This window comes from Oncorhynchus masou, chromosome 1 (assembly GCF_036934945.1).
Source record: "Oncorhynchus masou masou isolate Uvic2021 chromosome 1, UVic_Omas_1.1, whole genome shotgun sequence".
Lineage (NCBI taxonomy): Eukaryota > Metazoa > Chordata > Actinopteri > Salmoniformes > Salmonidae > Oncorhynchus > Oncorhynchus masou.
In genome coordinates this window covers 72,646,412-72,665,368 of record NC_088212.1, presented here as the reverse complement: position 1 = coordinate 72,665,368, position 18,957 = coordinate 72,646,412, and the positions used below count along the sequence as shown (strand labels likewise).

Below are 18,957 nucleotides of genomic sequence, written 5' to 3'. Positions count from 1 at the left end.
TAACTTCGACAGCTCCATCTACCACAAAAACAACAACTCTGCCTTCTACTACAACTCCAACCTCTACTCCTACATCAACCTCAACAGGAGCATCAACTACCAAGTGCAATGGTGAAGAAAGTTGTGTGTGGTCAGACTGGATCAACCTTGGTCAGCCAACCTCTGGCTCTGAAGGTGGAGATAATGAATCCATTAAGAACATCATTGCTAGTGGTTATCACATTTGCTCAGCTCCAGAGGCAGTTGAATGTAGAGCAAAACAATACCCTGGACTTCAGATCTCTCAGCTTGGCCAAAGACGTGACTTGCAATCCATCCGTTGGTCTGATTTGTAAAAACAATGAGCAAGGTCTTCAGCAAAAGTGCTTTGATTACGAGATACGAGTGAAATGTTGTCAATGTCCTCCCACAACACACATCCCGACAACAACAACAACAACAACAACAGTTCTGTCGACCACGACTCCTACACCCACTACTACAAGCTTAACTTCGACAGCTCCATCTACCACAAAAACAACAACTCTGCCTTCTACTACAACTCCAACCTCTACTCCTACATCAACCTCAACAGGAGCATCAACTACCAAGTGCAATGGTGAAGAAAGTTGTGTGTGGTCAGACTGGATCAACCTTGGTCAGCCAACCTCTGGCTCTGAAGGTGGAGATAATGAATCCATTAAGAACATCATTGCTAGTGGTTATCACATTTGCTCAGCTCCAGAGGCAGTTGAATGTAGAGCAAAACAATACCCTGGACTTCAGATCTCTCAGCTTGGCCAAGACGTGACTTGCAATCCATCCGTTGGACTGATTTGTAAAAACAATGAGCAAGGTCTTCAGCAAAAGTGCTTTGATTACGAGATACGAGTGAAATGTTGTCAATGTCCTCCCACAACACACATCCCGACAACAACAACAACAACAACAACAACAGTTCTGTCGACCACGACTCCTACACCCACTACTACAAGCTTAACTTCGACAGCTCCATCTACCACAAAAACAACAACTCTGCCTTCTACTACAACTCCAACCTCTACTCCTACATCAACCTCAACAGGAGCATCAACTACCAAGTGCAATGGTGAAGAAAGTTGTGTGTGGTCAGACTGGATCAACCTTGGTCAGCCAACCTCTGGCTCTGAAGGTGGAGATAATGAATCCATTAAGAACATCATTGCTAGTGGTTATCACATTTGCTCAGCTCCAGAGGCAGTTGAATGTAGAGCAAAACAATACCCTGGACTTCAGATCGCTCAGCTTGGCCAAGACGTGACTTGCAATCCATCCGTTGGACTGATTTGTAAAAACAATGAGCAAGGTCTTCAGCAAAAGTGCTTTGATTACGAGATACGAGTGAAATGTTGTCAATGTCCTCCCACAACACACATCCCGACAACAACAACAACAACAACAACAGTTCTGTCGACCACGACTCCTACACCCACTACTACAATCTTAACTTCGACAGCTCCATCTACCACAAAAACAACAACTCTGCCTTCTACTACAACTCCAACCTCTACTCCTACATCAACCTCAACAGGAGCATCAACTACCAAGTGCAATGGTGAAGAAAGTTGTGTGTGGTCAGACTGGATCAACCTTGGTCAGCCAACCTCTGGCTCTGAAGGTGGAGATAATGAATCCATTAAGAACATCATTGCTAGTGGTTATCACATTTGCTCAGCTCCAGAGGCAGTTGAATGTAGAGCAAAACAATACCCTGGACTTCAGATCTCTCAGCTTGGCCAAGACTTGACTTGCAATCCATCCGTTGGACTGATTTGTAAAAACAATGAGCAAGGTCTTCAGCAAAAGTGCTTTGATTACGAGATACGAGTGAAATGTTGTCAATGTCCTCCCACAACACACATCCCGACAACAACAACAACAACAACAACAGTTCTGTCGACCACGACTCCTACACCCACTACTACAAGCTTAACTTCGACAGCTCCATCTACCACAAAAACAACAACTCTGCCTTCTACTACAACTCCAACCTCTACTCCTACATCAACCTCAACAGGAGCATCAACTACCAAGTGCAATGGTGAAGAAAGTTGTGTGTGGTCAGACTGGATCAACCTTGGTCAGCCAACCTCTGGCTCTGAAGGTGGAGATAATGAATCCATTAAGAACATCATTGCTAGTGGCTATCACATTTGCTCAGCTCCAGAGGCAGTTGAATGTAGAGCAAAACAATACCCTGGACTTCAGATCTCTCAGCTTGGCCAAGACGTGACTTGCAATCCATCCGTTGGACTGATTTGTAAAAACAATGAGCAAGGTCTTCAGCAAAAGTGCTTTGATTACGAGATACGAGTGAAATGTTGTCAATGTCCTCCCACAACACACATCCCGACAACAACAACAACAACAACAACAGTTCTGTCGACCACGACTCCTACACCCACTACTACAAGCTTAACTTCGACAGCTCCATCTACCACAAAAACAACAACTCTGCCTTCTACTACAACTCCAACCTCTACTCCTACATCAACCTCAACAGGAGCATCAACTACCAAGTGCAATGGTGAAGAAAGTTGTGTGTGGTCAGACTGGATCAACCTTGGTCAGCCAACCTCTGGCTCTGAAGGTGGAGATAATGAATCCATTAAGAACATCATTGCTAGTGGTTATCACATTTGCTCAGCTCCAGAGGCAGTTGAATGTAGAGCAAAACAATACCCTGGACTTCAGATCGCTCAGCTTGGCCAAGACGTGACTTGCAATCCATCCGTTGGACTGATTTGTAAAAACAATGAGCAAGGTCTTCAGCAAAAGTGCTTTGATTACGAGATACGAGTGAAATGTTGTCAATGTCCTCCCACAACACACATCCCGACAACAACAACAACAACAACAACAGTTCTGTCGACCACGACTCCTACACCCACTACTACAAGCTTAACTTCGACAGCTCCATCTACCACAAAAACAACAACTCTGCCTTCTACTACAACTCCAACCTCTACTCCTACATCAACCTCAACAGGAGCATCAACTACCAAGTGCAATGGTGAAGAAAGTTGTGTGTGGTCAGACTGGATCAACCTTGGTCAGCCAACCTCTGGCTCTGAAGGTGGAGATAATGAATCCATTAAGAACATCATTGCTAGTGGTTATCACATTTGCTCAGCTCCAGAGGCAGTTGAATGTAGAGCAAAACAATACCCTGGACTTCAGATCTCTCAGCTTGGCCAAGACGTGACTTGCAATCCATCCGTTGGACTGATTTGTAAAAACAATGAGCAAGGTCTTCAGCAAAAGTGCTTTGATTACGCCTTCTACTACAACTCCAACCTCTACTCCTACATCAACCTCAACAGATACGAGTGAAATGTTGTCAATGTCCTCCCACAACACACATCCCGACAACAACAACAACAACAGTTCTGTCGACCACGACTCCTACACCCACTACTACAATCTTAACTTCGACAGCTCCATCTACCACAAAAACAACAACTCTGCCTTCTACTACAACTCCAACCTCTACTCCTACATCAACCTCAACAGGAGCATCAACTACCAAGTGCAATGGTGAAGAAAGTTGTGTGTGGTCAGACTGGATCAACCTTGGTCAGCCAACCTCTGGCTCTGAAGGTGGAGATAATGAATCCATTAAGAACATCATTGCTAGTGGTTATCACATTTGCTCAGCTCCAGAGGCAGTTGAATGTAGAGCAAAACAATACCCTGGACTTCAGATCGCTCAGCTTGGCCAAGACGTGACTTGCAATCCATCCGTTGGACTGATTTGTAAAAACAATGAGCAAGGTCTTCAGCAAAAGTGCTTTGATTACGAGATACGAGTGAAATGTTGTGTCAATGTCCTCCCACAACACACATCCCGACAACAACAACAACAACAACAACAGTTCTGTCGACCACGACTCCTACACCCACTACTACAAGCTTAACTTCGACAGCTCCATCTACCACAAAAACAACAACTCTGCCTTCTACTACAACTCCAACCTCTACTCCTACATCAACCTCAACAGGAGCATCAACTACCAAGTGCAATGGTGAAGAAAGTTGTGTGTGGTCAGACTGGATCAACCTTGGTCAGCCAACCTCTGGCTCTGAAGGTGGAGATAATGAATCCATTAAGAACATCATTGCTAGTGGTTATCACATTTGCTCAGCTCCAGAGGCAGTTGAATGTAGAGCAAAACAATACCCTGGACTTCAGATCGCTCAGCTTGGCCAAGACGTGACTTGCAATCCATCCGTTGGACTGATTTGTAAAAACAATGAGCAAGGTCTTCAGCAAAAGTGCTTTGATTACGAGATACGAGTGAAATGTTGTCAATGTCCTCCCACAACACACATCCCGACAACAACAACAACAACAACAACAGTTCTGTCGACCACGACTCCTACACCCACTACTACAAGCTTAACTTCGACAGCTCCATCTACCACAAAAACAACAACTCTGCATTCTACTACAACTCCAACCTCTACTCCTACATCAACCTCAACAGGAGCATCAACTACCAAGTGCAATGGTGAAGAAAGTTGTGTGTGGTCAGACTGGATCAACCTTGGTCAGCCAACCTCTGGCTCTGAAGGTGGAGATAATGAATCCATTAAGAACATCATTGCTAGTGGTTATCACATTTGCTCAGCTCCAGAGGCAGTTGAATGTAGAGCAAAACAATACCCTGGACTTCAGATCTCTCAGCTTGGCCAAGACGTGACTTGCAATCCATCCGTTGGTCTGATTTGTAAAAACAATGAGCAAGGTCTTCAGCAAAAGTGCTTTGATTACGAGATACGAGTGAAATGTTGTCAATGTCCTCCCACAACACACATCCCGACAACAACAACAACAACAACAACAGTTCTGTCGACCACGACTCCTACACCCACTACTACAAGCTTAACTTCGACAGCTCCATCTACCACAAAAACAACAACTCTGCCTTCTACTACAACTCCAACCTCTACTCCTACATCAACCTCAACAGGAGCATCAACTACCAAGTGCAATGGTGAAGAAAGTTGTGTGTGGTCAGACTGGATCAACCTTGGTCAGCCAACCTCTGGCTCTGAAGGTGGAGATAATGAATCCATTAAGAACATCATTGCTAGTGGTTATGACATTTGCTCAGCTCCAGAGGCAGTTGAATGTAGAGCAAAACAATACCCTGGACTTCAGATCTCTCAGCTTGGCCAAGACGTGACTTGCAATCCATCCGTTGGTCTGATTTGTAAAAACAATGAGCAAGGTCTTCAGCAAAAGTGCTTTGATTACGAGATACGAGTGAAATGTTGTCAATGTCCTCCCACAACACACATCCCGACAACAACAACAACAACAACAACAGTTCTGTCGACCACGACTCCTACACCCACTACTACAAGCTTAACTTCGACAGCTCCATCTACCACAAAAACAACAACTCTGCCTTCTACTACAACTCCAACCTCTACTCCTACATCAACCTCAACAGGAGCATCAACTACCAAGTGCAATGGTGAAGAAAGTTGTGTGTGGTCAGACTGGATCAACCTTGGTCAGCCAACCTCTGGCTCTGAAGGTGGAGATAATGAATCCATTAAGAACATCATTGCTAGTGGTTATCACATTTGCTCAGCTCCAGAGGCAGTTGAATGTAGAGCAAAACAATACCCTGGACTTCAGATCTCTCAGCTTGGCCAAGACGTGACTTGCAATCCATCCGTTGGACTGATTTGTAAAAACAATGAGCAAGGTCTTCAGCAAAAGTGCTTTGATTACGAGATACGAGTGAAATGTTGTCAATGTCCTCCCACAACACACATCCCGACAACAACAACAACAACAACAACAGTTCTGTCGACCACGACTCCTACACCAGCTACTACAATCTTAACTTCGACAGCTCCATCTACCACAAAAACAACAACTCTGCCTTCTACTACAACTCCAACCTCTACTCCTACATCAACCTCAACAGGAGCATCAACTACCAAGTGCAATGGTGAAGAAAGTTGTGTGTGGTCAGACTGGATCAACCTTGGTCAGCCAACCTCTGGCTCTGAAGGTGGAGATAATGAATCCATTAAGAACATCATTGCTAGTGGTTATCACATTTGCTCAGCTCCAGAGGCAGTTGAATGTAGAGCAAAACAATACCCTGGACTTCAGATCTCTCAGCTTGGCCAAGACGTGACTTGCAATCCATCCGTTGGACTGATTTGTAAAAACAATGAGCAAGGTCTTCAGCAAAAGTGCTTTGATTACGAGATACGAGTGAAATGTTGTCAATGTCCTCCCACAACACACATCCCGACAACAACAACAACAACAACAACAGTTCTGTCGACCACGACTCCTACACCTACACCCACTACTACAAGCTTAACTTCGACAGCTCCATCTACCACAAAAACAACAACTCTGCCTTCTACTACAACTCCAACCTCTACTCCTACATCAACCTCAACAGGAGCATCAACTACCAAGTGCAATGGTGAAGAAAGTTGTGTGTGGTCAGACTGGATCAACCTTGGTCAGCCAACCTCTGGCTCTGAAGGTGGAGATAATGAATCCATTAAGAACATCATTGCTAGTGGTTATCACATTTGCTCAGCTCCAGAGGCAGTTGAATGTAGAGCAAAACAATACCCTGGACTTCAGATCTCTCAGCTTGGCCAAGACGTGACTTGCAATCCATCCGTTGGTCTGATTTGTAAAAACAATGAGCAAGGTCTTCAGCAAAAGTGCTTTGATTACGAGATACGAGTGAAATGTTGTCAATGTCCTCCCACAACACACATCCCGACAACAACAACAACAACAACAACAGTTCTGTCGACCACGACTCCTACACCCACTACTACAAGCTTAACTTCGACAGCTCCATCTACCACAAAAACAACAACTCTGCCTTCTACTACAACTCCAACCTCTACTCCTACATCAACCTCAACAGGAGCATCAACTACCAAGTGCAATGGTGAAGAAAGTTGTGTGTGGTCAGACTGGATCAACCTTGGTCAGCCAACCTCTGGCTCTGAAGGTGGAGATAATGAATCCATTAAGAACATCATTGCTAGTGGTTATCACATTTGCTCAGCTCCAGAGGCAGTTGAATGTAGAGCAAAACAATACCCTGGACTTCAGATCTCTCAGCTTGGCCAAGACGTGACTTGCAATCCATCCGTTGGACTGATTTGTAAAAACAATGAGCAAGGTCTTCAGCAAAAGTGCTTTGATTACGAGATACGAGTGAAATGTTGTCAATGTCCTCCCACAACACACATCCCGACAACAACAACAACAACAACAACAGTTCTGTCGACCACGACTCCTACACCCACTACTACAATCTTAACTTCGACAGCTCCATCTACCACAAAAACAACAACTCTGCCTTCTACTACAACTCCAACCTCTACTCCTACATCAACCTCAACAGGAGCATCAACTACCAAGTGCAATGGTGAAGAAAGTTGTGTGTGGTCAGACTGGATCAACCTTGGTCAGCCAACCTCTGGCTCTGAAGGTGGAGATAATGAATCCATTAAGAACATCATTGCTAGTGGTTATCACATTTGCTCAGCTCCAGAGGCAGTTGAATGTAGAGCAAAACAATACCCTGGACTTCAGATCTCTCAGCTTGGCCAAGACGTGACTTGCAATCCATCCGTTGGACTGATTTGTAAAAACAATGAGCAAGGTCTTCAGCAAAAGTGCTTTGATTACGAGATACGAGTGAAATGTTGTCAATGTCCTCCCACAACACACATCCCGACAACAACAACAACAACAACAACAGTTCTGTCGACCACGACTCCTACACCCACTACTACAATCTTAACTTCGACAGCTCCATCTACCACAAAAACAACAACTCTGCCTTCTACTACAACTCCAACCTCTACTCCTACATCAACCTCAACAGGAGCATCAACTACCAAGTGCAATGGTGAAGAAAGTTGTGTGTGGTCAGACTGGATCAACCTTGGTCAGCCAACCTCTGGCTCTGAAGGTGGAGATAATGAATCCATTAAGAACATCATTGCTAGTGGTTATCACATTTGCTCAGCTCCAGAGGCAGTTGAATGTAGAGCAAAACAATACCCTGGACTTCAGATCTCTCAGCTTGGCCAAGACGTGACTTGCAATCCATCCGTTGGTCTGATTTGTAAAAACAATGAGCAAGGTCTTCAGCAAAAGTGCTTTGATTACGAGATACGAGTGAAATGTTGTCAATGTCCTCCCACAACACACATCCCGACAACAACAACAACAACAACAACAGTTCTGTCGACCACGACTCCTACACCCACTACTACAAGCTTAACTTCGACAGCTCCATCTACCACAAAAACAACAACTCTGCCTTCTACTACAACTCCAACCTCTACTCCTACATCAACCTCAACAGGAGCATCAACTACCAAGTGCAATGGTGAAGAAAGTTGTGTGTGGTCAGACTGGATCAACCTTGGTCAGCCAACCTCTGGCTCTGAAGGTGGAGATAATGAATCCATTAAGAACATCATTGCTAGTGGTTATCACATTTGCTCAGCTCCAGAGGCAGTTGAATGTAGAGCAAAACAATACCCTGGACTTCAGATCTCTCAGCTTGGCCAAGACGTGACTTGCAATCCATCCGTTGGACTGATTTGTAAAAACAATGAGCAAGGTCTTCAGCAAAAGTGCTTTGATTACGAGATACGAGTGAAATGTTGTCAATGTCCTCCCACAACCCACATCCCGACAACAACAACAACAACAACAACAGTTCTGTCGACCACGACTCCTACACCCACTACTACAATCTTAACTTCGACAGCTCCATCTACCACAAAAACAACAACTCTGCCTTCTACTACAACTCCAACCTCTACTCCTACATCAACCTCAACAGGAGCATCAACTACCAAGTGCAATGGTGAAGAAAGTTGTGTGTGGTCAGACTGGATCAACCTTGGTCAGCCAACCTCTGGCTCTGAAGGTGGAGATAATGAATCCATTAAGAACATCATTGCTAGTGGTTATCACATTTGCTCAGCTCCAGAGGCAGTTGAATGTAGAGCAAAACAATACCCTGGACTTCAGATCTCTCAGCTTGGCCAAGACGTGACTTGCAATCCATCCGTTGGACTGATTTGTAAAAACAATGAGCAAGGTCTTCAGCAAAAGTGCTTTGATTACGAGATACGAGTGAAATGTTGTCAATGTCCTCCCACAACACACATCCCGACAACAACAACAACAACAGTTCTGTCGACCACGACTCCTACACCCACTACTACAATCTTAACTTCGACAGCTCCATCTACCACAAAAACAACAACTCTGCCTTCTACTACAACTCCAACCTCTACTCCTACATCAACCTCAACAGGAGCATCAACTACCAAGTGCAATGGTGAAGAAAGTTGTGTGTGGTCAGACTGGATCAACCTTGGTCAGCCAACCTCTGGCTCTGAAGGTGGAGATAATGAATCCATTAAGAACATCATTGCTAGTGGTTATCACATTTGCTCAGCTCCAGAGGCAGTTGAATGTAGAGCAAAACAATACCCTGGACTTCAGATCGCTCAGCTTGGCCAAGACGTGACTTGCAATCCATCCGTTGGACTGATTTGTAAAAACAATGAGCAAGGTCTTCAGCAAAAGTGCTTTGATTACGAGATACGAGTGAAATGTTGTCAATGTCCTCCCACAACACACATCCCGACAACAACAACAACAACAACAACAGTTCTGTCGACCACGACTCCTACACCCACTACTACAAGCTTAACTTCGACAGCTCCATCTACCACAAAAACAACAACTCTGCCTTCTACTACAACTCCAACCTCTACTCCTACATCAACCTCAACAGGAGCATCAACTACCAAGTGCAATGGTGAAGAAAGTTGTGTGTGGTCAGACTGGATCAACCTTGGTCAGCCAACCTCTGGCTCTGAAGGTGGAGATAATGAATCCATTAAGAACATCATTGCTAGTGGTTATCACATTTGCTCAGCTCCAGAGGCAGTTGAATGTAGAGCAAAACAATACCCTGGACTTCAGATCGCTCAGCTTGGCCAAGACGTGACTTGCAATCCATCCGTTGGACTGATTTGTAAAAACAATGAGCAAGGTCTTCAGCAAAAGTGCTTTGATTACGAGATACGAGTGAAATGTTGTCAATGTCCTCCCACAACACACATCCCGACAACAACAACAACAACAACAACAGTTCTGTCGACCACGACTCCTACACCCACTACTACAAGCTTAACTTCGACAGCTCCATCTACCACAAAAACAACAACTCTGCCTTCTACTACAACTCCAACCTCTACTCCTACATCAACCTCAACAGGAGCATCAACTACCAAGTGCAATGGTGAAGAAAGTTGTGTGTGGTCAGACTGGATCAACCTTGGTCAGCCAACCTCTGGCTCTGAAGGTGGAGATAATGAATCCATTAAGAACATCATTGCTAGTGGTTATCACATTTGCTCAGCTCCAGAGGCAGTTGAATGTAGAGCAAAACAATACCCTGGACTTCAGATCGCTCAGCTTGGCCAAGACGTGACTTGCAATCCATCCGTTGGACTGATTTGTAAAAACAATGAGCAAGGTCTTCAGCAAAAGTGCTTTGATTACGAGATACGAGTGAAATGTTGTCAATGTCCTCCCACAACACACATCCCGACAACAACAACAACAACAACAACAGTTCTGTCGACCACGACTCCTACACCCACTACTACAAGCTTAACTTCGACAGCTCCATCTACCACAAAAACAACAACTCTGCCTTCTACTACAACTCCAACCTCTACTCCTACATCAACCTCAACAGGAGCATCAACTACCAAGTGCAATGGTGAAGAAAGTTGTGTGTGGTCAGACTGGATCAACCTTGGTCAGCCAACCTCTGGCTCTGAAGGTGGAGATAATGAATCCATTAAGAACATCATTGCTAGTGGTTATCACATTTGCTCAGCTCCAGAGGCAGTTGAATGTAGAGCAAAACAATACCCTGGACTTCAGATCTCTCAGCTTGGCCAAGACGTGACTTGCAATCCATCCGTTGGACTGATTTGTAAAAACAATGAGCAAGGTCTTCAGCAAAAGTGCTTTGATTACGAGATACGAGTGAAATGTTGTCAATGTCCTCCCACAACCCACATCCCGACAACAACAACAACAACAACAACAGTTCTGTCGACCACGACTCCTACACCCACTACTACAATCTTAACTTCGACAGCTCCATCTACCACAAAAACAACAACTCTGCCTTCTACTACAACTCCAACCTCTACTCCTACATCAACCTCAACAGGAGCATCAACTACCAAGTGCAATGGTGAAGAAAGTTGTGTGTGGTCAGACTGGATCAATCTTGGTCAGCCAACCTCTGGCTCTGAAGGTGGAGATAATGAATCCATTAAGAACATCATTGCTAGTGGTTATCACATTTGCTCAGCTCCAGAGGCAGTTGAATGTAGAGCAAAACAATACCCTGGACTTCAGATCTCTCAGCTTGGCCAAGACGTGACTTGCAATCCATCCGTTGGACTGATTTGTAAAAACAATGAGCAAGGTCTTCAGCAAAAGTGCTTTGATTACGAGATACGAGTGAAATGTTGTCAATGTCCTCCCACAACACACATCCCGACAACAACAACAACAACAACAACAGTTCTGTCGACCACGACTCCTACACCCACTACTACAATCTTAACTTCGACAGCTCCATCTACCACAAAAACAACAACTCTGCCTTCTACTACAACTCCAACCTCTACTCCTACATCAACCTCAACAGGAGCATCAACTACCAAGTGCAATGGTGAAGAAAGTTGTGTGTGTCAGACTGGATCAACCTTGGTCAGCCAACCTCTGGCTCTGAAGGTGGAGATAATGAATCCATTAAGAACATCATTGCTAGTGGTTATCACATTTGCTCAGCTCCAGAGGCAGTTGAATGTAGAGCAAAACAATACCCTGGACTTCAGATCGCTCAGCTTGGCCAAGACGTGACTTGCAATCCATCCGTTGGACTGATTTGTAAAAACAATGAGCAAGGTCTTCAGCAAAAGTGCTTTGATTACGAGATACGAGTGAAATGTTGTCAATGTCCTCCCACAACACACATCCCGACAACAACAACAACAACAACAACAGTTCTGTCGACCACGACTCCTACACCCACTACTACAAGCTTAACTTCGACAGCTCCATCTACCACAAAAACAACAACTCTGCCTTCTACTACAACTCCAACCTCTACTCCTACATCAACCTCAACAGGAGCATCAACTACCAAGTGCAATGGTGAAGAAAGTTGTGTGTGGTCAGACTGGATCAACCTTGGTCAGCCAACCTCTGGCTCTGAAGGTGGAGATAATGAATCCATTAAGAACATCATTGCTAGTGGTTATCACATTTGCTCAGCTCCAGAGGCAGTTGAATGTAGAGCAAAACAATACCCTGGACTTCAGATCTCTCAGCTTGGCCAAGACGTGACTTGCAATCCATCCGTTGGACTGATTTGTAAAAACAATGAGCAAGGTCTTCAGCAAAAGTGCTTTGATTACGAGATACGAGTGAAATGTTGTCAATGTCCTCCCACAACACACATCCCGATCACCACAGAATTTGTTCCCACGACAACAACAACAACAACTCAGCCACCCAAAACTAGTACTTTTCCTACAACCTCATTTCCTGGAACATCTAGTGGATCAACATCACCAACACTTACATCCACTGAACACGTGCTTTGTTTTTGCCATTTCAATAATCGTGATTTCTCCGTTGGTAAGTTTTTATTTTCCACCTTTTCACATTTGAAACCTTTTGTATTTTACCATTAGTTCAGCCATTCATAATGTTCAGTTTATATTGAATTATACATGTTCAATTGTACAAAATGTAATACTCTTCAAAATTCTTTCAGGCTCAATTGTTTACAATGTCTCTGACCGTGATGGATGGTGCTACATTGGTCTCTGCAACAAGACTTGCAAAGTAGAAACCCGTTCCTTCAGATGTGATGTAACAACTACCCCAGTTACCACTACTTCACCCACCACTACACTGCTCCCAACAACAACAACAATACCACATACAACAGAAAGACCAACCACCACCTCAAAATATCAAATTGAGATAAACTGCCACTATGTACATCCTCCAAGACAGGTATTTACTCTGCTATAGATATTAACTTTTGTGGAAACATTTCATAGGAATTATTATTTACAAAAGGGTGATTAATAAAAATACATAAATTGTATGATTTTGAAGACATTTCCTGCAAGCCTAATATTTTTCTGTGTTTGTAGAATGGTGAAAGCTGGAAACATAACCAGTGCACCAACGGAACATGCACCAACGGGAAAGTTTTTTATGAGCATGTACATTGTGAGACTCCGAAGCCAATAACATGTGAAAATAACTATCCTCCGATCAAAGTGTATGACGAATCTGGATGCTGTTTCCACTATGAGTGTCAATGTAAGTTCACAACAAATTTAAAAAAATGTTTATTCTTTGTTTTACAAATTGTACTTTAGCGATTTTAGTTCAAAATCGGAAAAATAATCCTTACTCTTGACTGGTATAGAGTTACCTTATAGTTAATAGCAGTACATGTACATGTCTCACATTGGAAACATTTCAGCACCACACTATTAATTTAGCATAAAACATTCCATATCCGTGTCCTTCTAAATGCTAATTGTTCTCTTCTTACTAAGGTATCTGCTATGGTTGGGGAGACCCTCACTATGTCACCTTTGATGGAACATACTATGGCTTCCAAGGAAATTGTTCTTACGTCTTGGTCAAAGAAATCCTGCCAAAGTACAATTTCAGTGTGGTAATCGACAATTACTATTGTGATGCCCCAGATGGACTTTCCTGTCCTCAGTCTCTGACAATTTATTACCAATCTTACAAGATATTCATGACCAAGAAGGACGTTGATGGAGTTTTCACAAGTCTGGTAATTGAAATATCTCAAATACTGTATATTTAAGACATTTTTCCTAGAATAGAGATTACATTTTCGATTAGCTTAAATATTGATTAGCTTTAATTTAAGATGGATATACTTCCTCTATGTATTAGATATAGGAGATATTGGGTATAGAAATTATTGTAACCATTTTGTCGATCTCTTAATATTTTTGTCTTAGATTTATGTAAACCAGCAACGCATCATCCCGGCATATGAGACCAAGGACTTCCGCATCACAGACAACGGAATTGAGACCCTTTTAGTCATACCAGCAATTAATGCCAAGGTGTCTTTCACTGGTCTTATGTTTAGCATATACCTGCCCTGGGACAAGTTCAGTGGCAATACTGAGGGACAGTGTGGTAAGTACAGGTGTTTTATGGTCACTCTGTTGCCATGATTACCCCATGATGTCTCATTGTCTAACGATGGTTTTCAATCTTATTCAGGTACATGTGACAACAACCGGACAGATGACTGCCGCTTGCCAAATGGAACTATCGATTCATCTTGTCCAGACATGGCACACCAATGGCATGTTGCTGACCACAATAACAGTCAGTGCACACCACCACCACCACCACCACCAGAACCGACACCAACACAACCACGAGGCTGCAATCCACCCATTTGTCATCTCATTCAAAGCAAGTAAGTAGCAATTAGTATTCACAATAAATCTCTGTATCATCGATAACCTCTCAATCAGAATAATCTCAGTGCGAACAATACCTTGACATACTAAAACACGGCAATCATTTGACAAAGCCTGATGACGAAACAAAGTGAAATAACATATTTAAATATCTACTCTAACTGAAGCATGACATCTTTTCAAGGGTCTTTGAGAGTTGCCATAAGATAATCCCCTACGAGCCATTCCTTGTGGCATGTATCTTTGATGTGTGCCATATGGATGATGTTACCATTGGCTGCACCAGCTTGCAGACCTATGCTGATGCATGTGCACAAGCAGGAGTCTGTATTGAGTGGAGAAATTATACAAATGGACAATGTGGTAAGTAGGTCACTCCTCAAGACCATAAAGCTCAGACAACCTCTCTATGATGTAGCTTATTGGTAATTAACCTTTTTATCTCACCTGCTACAGACTTCACATGCGAGAAACCCAAGGTTTATAATGCCTGCGGTCCACAAGTTGAACCAACCTGTAATGCCTGGTATGTATAATGCTGTTGTTGTTCAGTGGATGGGTATAACGACTAGGAAAAGTCTCTCAGCTATTGAAACTTCTTTTGAATATCTCTGCAGGTACAATTTTAAATTCATCCAGACTCAAAATGAGTTCAGCATCATGGGAGATATACAATTGGAGGGATGCTATTGCCCTCCTGGTACCACTTTGATGAGTTCCAGCTCAAACTACTGTATCCCCAGCTGTGGTAAGAATGGTCAAATAACATCATTGTATATTGAGGGTGTGGTGACTTACAGTATTGTGCTGTGATAGTAGCTACATCCTGCTGGCCTTCACTTTGGGAAGCACAAAGTGTTAATTGTTCGTTCCTACTGTAGTTGTCTTTTGAAAGCTGGTTTAGCTTTTTGTAAAAAAATATGTTAAAAAAAATGTCCACAGCATTTTTCAGGTACTTCAATGGTGTTGGTTTTGGTTTATTTGGATTGATATTGATTTTATCAAGTGCTTCCGGTACATACAGTACATTATCAAAACGAAGTAGTGGAATGGACTTCAATGACTTTTTTTTTAATGTATTTTTTTCTCTTTGGTTCATCAGATATTTGTCCGTTGCCAAATGGAGAATGGAAAGAGGTAAAATTGTGTTTGAATTTCACTCACTGGTTTTAGGAGGGAAGAACAACTATTAATTTCTGATATACACATTAACATCATGTGGGTAGTTCACTTTTAACAATCATGTATAATAATGTATGCAATAATAATAACTATAATAATAATAATAATGTATTACATTTCCATAGTGCTTTTCATAGAACATAGCGCTTCAGTAATTTATGATTCCACACACTAAATGATTGAACCTTGTACTGGTAGTGTCCATACAAACCTTGATGTGCTTAAACTATTCCTCATTGCAGGCCAATGAGACCTGGGTGAGCAACTGCCAGGATTGTGTATGTGACCCATACAGTCTGGAAATCCAGTGCCAGCCGGTGGCATGCCAACATCAGCCTCCTCTCACCTGTGATCAGGAGGGCCAAGTTAAGGTCGTAGAAACCGTTGACTGTTGTCAAAAGGACAAATGCGGTGAGTGACTTCTTTGGATAATATGCTCTTTATGGGGGCTTTGGAACAACTCTGTAAAAATATTTATATTTTTGGTGACTACCTAACATATCCAACCAATGTGGCCACTTGCATATTTTTTAAAACAATAGTTGTTTCTTTCCAAACAGAGTGTGATGTCACACGATGCTCTACTTCCAAGATAACTTGTCCAGTCGGATTCGAGATAGAGGCAACTATGGGAGTCTGCTGCCCAACGTATCAATGCAGTGAGTATGAGTTTGCATGTGCTTGAGTGTGTGTACAGTATTTGTGCATATTATAGAAATCCCAACATGTTAGTTGCAGTATTGAGTGATTGTCCATGTTCTTTTCCCCACAGTGCCAAAGGATGTCTGTGTGTTTAACAACACTGAATATCAGGTGCGGATGCGTTCTATGCTATGTTATTTGGCCAGTCCCACCACTTATAAATTATCAACACTTTTGAATGTAACTTATTAAAAGAGGACAATGTTATTTTACTTGCATACATTAAAAAATAAATAAGTTAAACTAAACAAATACCTTCATTAGGCTATCAGGGTGTCATCAAAATGTTATGGTCAATCCATGTCTGAGATTAGATAGGACAAAAAAAGCATCTCAATTCATAGATTTTACATTGAAATATTCTATTTTCTCATTCCAGCCAGGTGCCAATGTTCCTGGGGACAAGTGTAAGAATTGTGTGTGTGGTGACAGAGTGGATGCCCAATCCCATCTACATATCATTGAGTGTCAACCTACTGAATGTGACACTCACTGCCAGCAGGTAAGTAATCTCCATTGACACATCTACACACTTTAGCCTCATTATGTAATTCAACATACTTAGTGTAATGTGAGTCCTTATCCATGTAAAAATATTATAATAACACTGATTCCTCTGCGTCCACTATTGGACTACTACTGGATAAGTGTAATTTACTAGTGAGTTACCAGGATCACAAATTGGTATAAGAGAGATCATGTGCACATCATAAAGGTTTTCTCCTCTCTGGTCTGTCTTCTTCCTTTCAGGGCTTTGATCATCAAGCTGTTCCTGGGCAGTGTTGTGGGAAGTGTGTACAGACAAGCTGTGTGGTTATGCTGCCAGATAATACCACACACACTATTCAGGTAAAATAGCATCAGGCAGCATTATTTATCTCTCACACAGATTCGCAATTTTTTGTTACTTTTTACATTTCATAAAACATACAGTCCTATTTCCCTTGATTATTTAAAAAGATCAACATGTAATTTTAATCTAGCACTCAAGTGTTACACAAAATAACTATAGTATATCTTATCTTTTATCATTTGAAGAATCTTCTGTTAATATATTTCATATTCTCACCTCTACAGCCTGGTTCCATCTGGATACCATCTGGAGACAAGTGTCTCAAGTTTGAGTGCGTAAAGATTATGGGCCAACTCATCCCAATTGAGGCTAAGACCATGTGCCCTGACTTCCACCCAGAAGATTGTCTACCCGTGAGTTACAATAACTATCTGGCAAATTATCTGGGTCTGGGAAATTGGCCCATTTAAAAACTGGACAATGTGCAAATTGATACTTGTGAAATACAGTTTAAATATGCCCAGTCGCTCAGACCAAGGCCTGTTGCGTACCTACTGTGTATTTATGTGAGGTTATTTACACCTGTTGCGTAAAGTGAACAATGCAAGAACACTGCACTGAAAAACATGTGGAGTGAGTTTGGTAAACGCTACGTCAGTGACCTAAAAATGTTCTTGTTTATTCTTCCATTTTCTTGTTTTTAAGGGAACTGAAGTCATTGCTCCAGATGGTTGCTGCCATGTCTGTGAGTGTCTTTTTAACACCATCCTTTTTGATAGACATTTGTAAATCATTCTTGCCCTTTATCAGGCATTGAAAAAGGTATTTTAGCTTTGAAAACGTCACTTTTGTGTGCAGGTGTTAAAAAATATAAGCCATGCAACGTGACAAAGGGAAAAGTGTACCTGGACAGCAATGGGTGCAAGTCTGCAAACGAGGTGGAAGTGACAACATGCGGAGGATCCTGTGGCACCTACGCCATGTGAGTATTTTGATCATTCCTGAAATATTTCAGGAACACTAACACATTTATACTCCCAATTAAATATAATTGGGCTGCCTGTCTAAATGCAAACTACAAATTATATTTTCACTAATATGTTATGTTACAATGGCTGTGTTTACAAAGGCAGCCCTATGCTGATATTCTGCCCAATTATTGTCAACAGAGCTCATCTGATTGGTCATAACATCAGAATTCGGCTGCCTGTTTAAACACAGCCAATGTTATATAATTACAACTGCTACCATCACTACATCCACATAATAACATCGCCTCTCCTTTATGTTTTCAGGTATTCTCTTGAGGCCAACATGATGGAGCGCTCTTGTGCCTGTTGTCGGGAAGTATCCACCACCAAGAAGGAAGTGGAGATGATCTGCCCAGACGGGTCAAAGTTCAACCACTCCTACATTCACATCAATAAATGTGGCTGCCAGAGGACAGAGTGCGTGACCCCAGAGGCGACCCAGGTCGCAAGGTCACGACGCAGGAGAAGATGAATGACTCTCCACTACCATCCCTTTACTGCTTAGATTAGTTCTCTATTTATGCTCAAGTTGTTCACTTTCCTGCAAAGTAATCTCCTAGAAGGAGAAAAAGTTTCAGCTTTTTTGTCAAATTTACTTTT

General features: G+C 42.5%; 2 protein-coding genes across 2 annotated transcripts; both read left to right on the top strand.

Moving 5' to 3' along the window:
* The first annotated feature begins 6,765 nt into the window (after positions 1 to 6,765).
* LOC135543158 (mucin-5B-like) lies at positions 6,766 to 9,393 on the top strand. Its single transcript, XM_064970283.1, has 4 exons — positions 6,766 to 6,965; positions 7,353 to 7,429; positions 7,839 to 8,928; positions 9,291 to 9,393. Exons 1-4 carry the CDS (start codon positions 6,766 to 6,768, stop codon positions 9,391 to 9,393), a joined length of 1,470 nt encoding a protein of 489 aa, XP_064826355.1.
* Positions 9,394 to 12,104: 2,711 nt separating this feature from the next.
* Positions 12,105 to 16,494, top strand: LOC135543061 (intestinal mucin-like protein). Its single transcript, XM_064970176.1, has 11 exons — positions 12,105 to 12,296; positions 12,992 to 13,174; positions 13,318 to 13,489; positions 13,732 to 13,979; positions 14,173 to 14,356; positions 14,444 to 14,551; positions 15,106 to 15,175; positions 15,267 to 15,397; positions 15,752 to 15,786; positions 16,074 to 16,242; positions 16,424 to 16,494. The coding sequence occupies exons 1-11, from the start codon at positions 12,105 to 12,107 to the stop codon at positions 16,492 to 16,494; spliced, it is 1,563 nt and encodes a 520-aa protein (XP_064826248.1).
* The last annotated feature ends 2,463 nt before the right edge of the window (positions 16,495 to 18,957 follow it).

What these genes read in the sequence shown, in the direction of transcription:
- LOC135543061 (XM_064970176.1), top strand. Translation starts at nt 12,105, where the DNA reads ATGTCCTCCCACAACACACATCCCGACAACAACAACAACAACAACAAC. An exon ending in ATGTACATCCTCCAAGACAG is followed by an intron (nt 13,175 to 13,317) that starts GTATTTACTCTG and finishes CTGTGTTTGTAG; the next exon opens with AATGGTGAAAGCTGGAAACA. An exon ending in CAAATGGAGAATGGAAAGAG is followed by an intron (nt 15,787 to 16,073) that starts GTAAAATTGTGT and finishes TCCTCATTGCAG; the next exon opens with GCCAATGAGACCTGGGTGAG.
- LOC135543158 (XM_064970283.1), top strand. Translation starts at nt 6,766, where the DNA reads ATGTCCTCCCACAACACACATCCCGACAACAACAACAACAACAACAAC. An exon ending in CTACATCAACCTCAACAGGA is followed by an intron (nt 7,430 to 7,838) that starts GCATCAACTACC and finishes TAACTTCGACAG; the next exon opens with CTCCATCTACCACAAAAACA. An exon ending in GGTGAAGAAAGTTGTGTGTG is followed by an intron (nt 8,929 to 9,290) that starts GTCAGACTGGAT and finishes TAACTTCGACAG; the next exon opens with CTCCATCTACCACAAAAACA.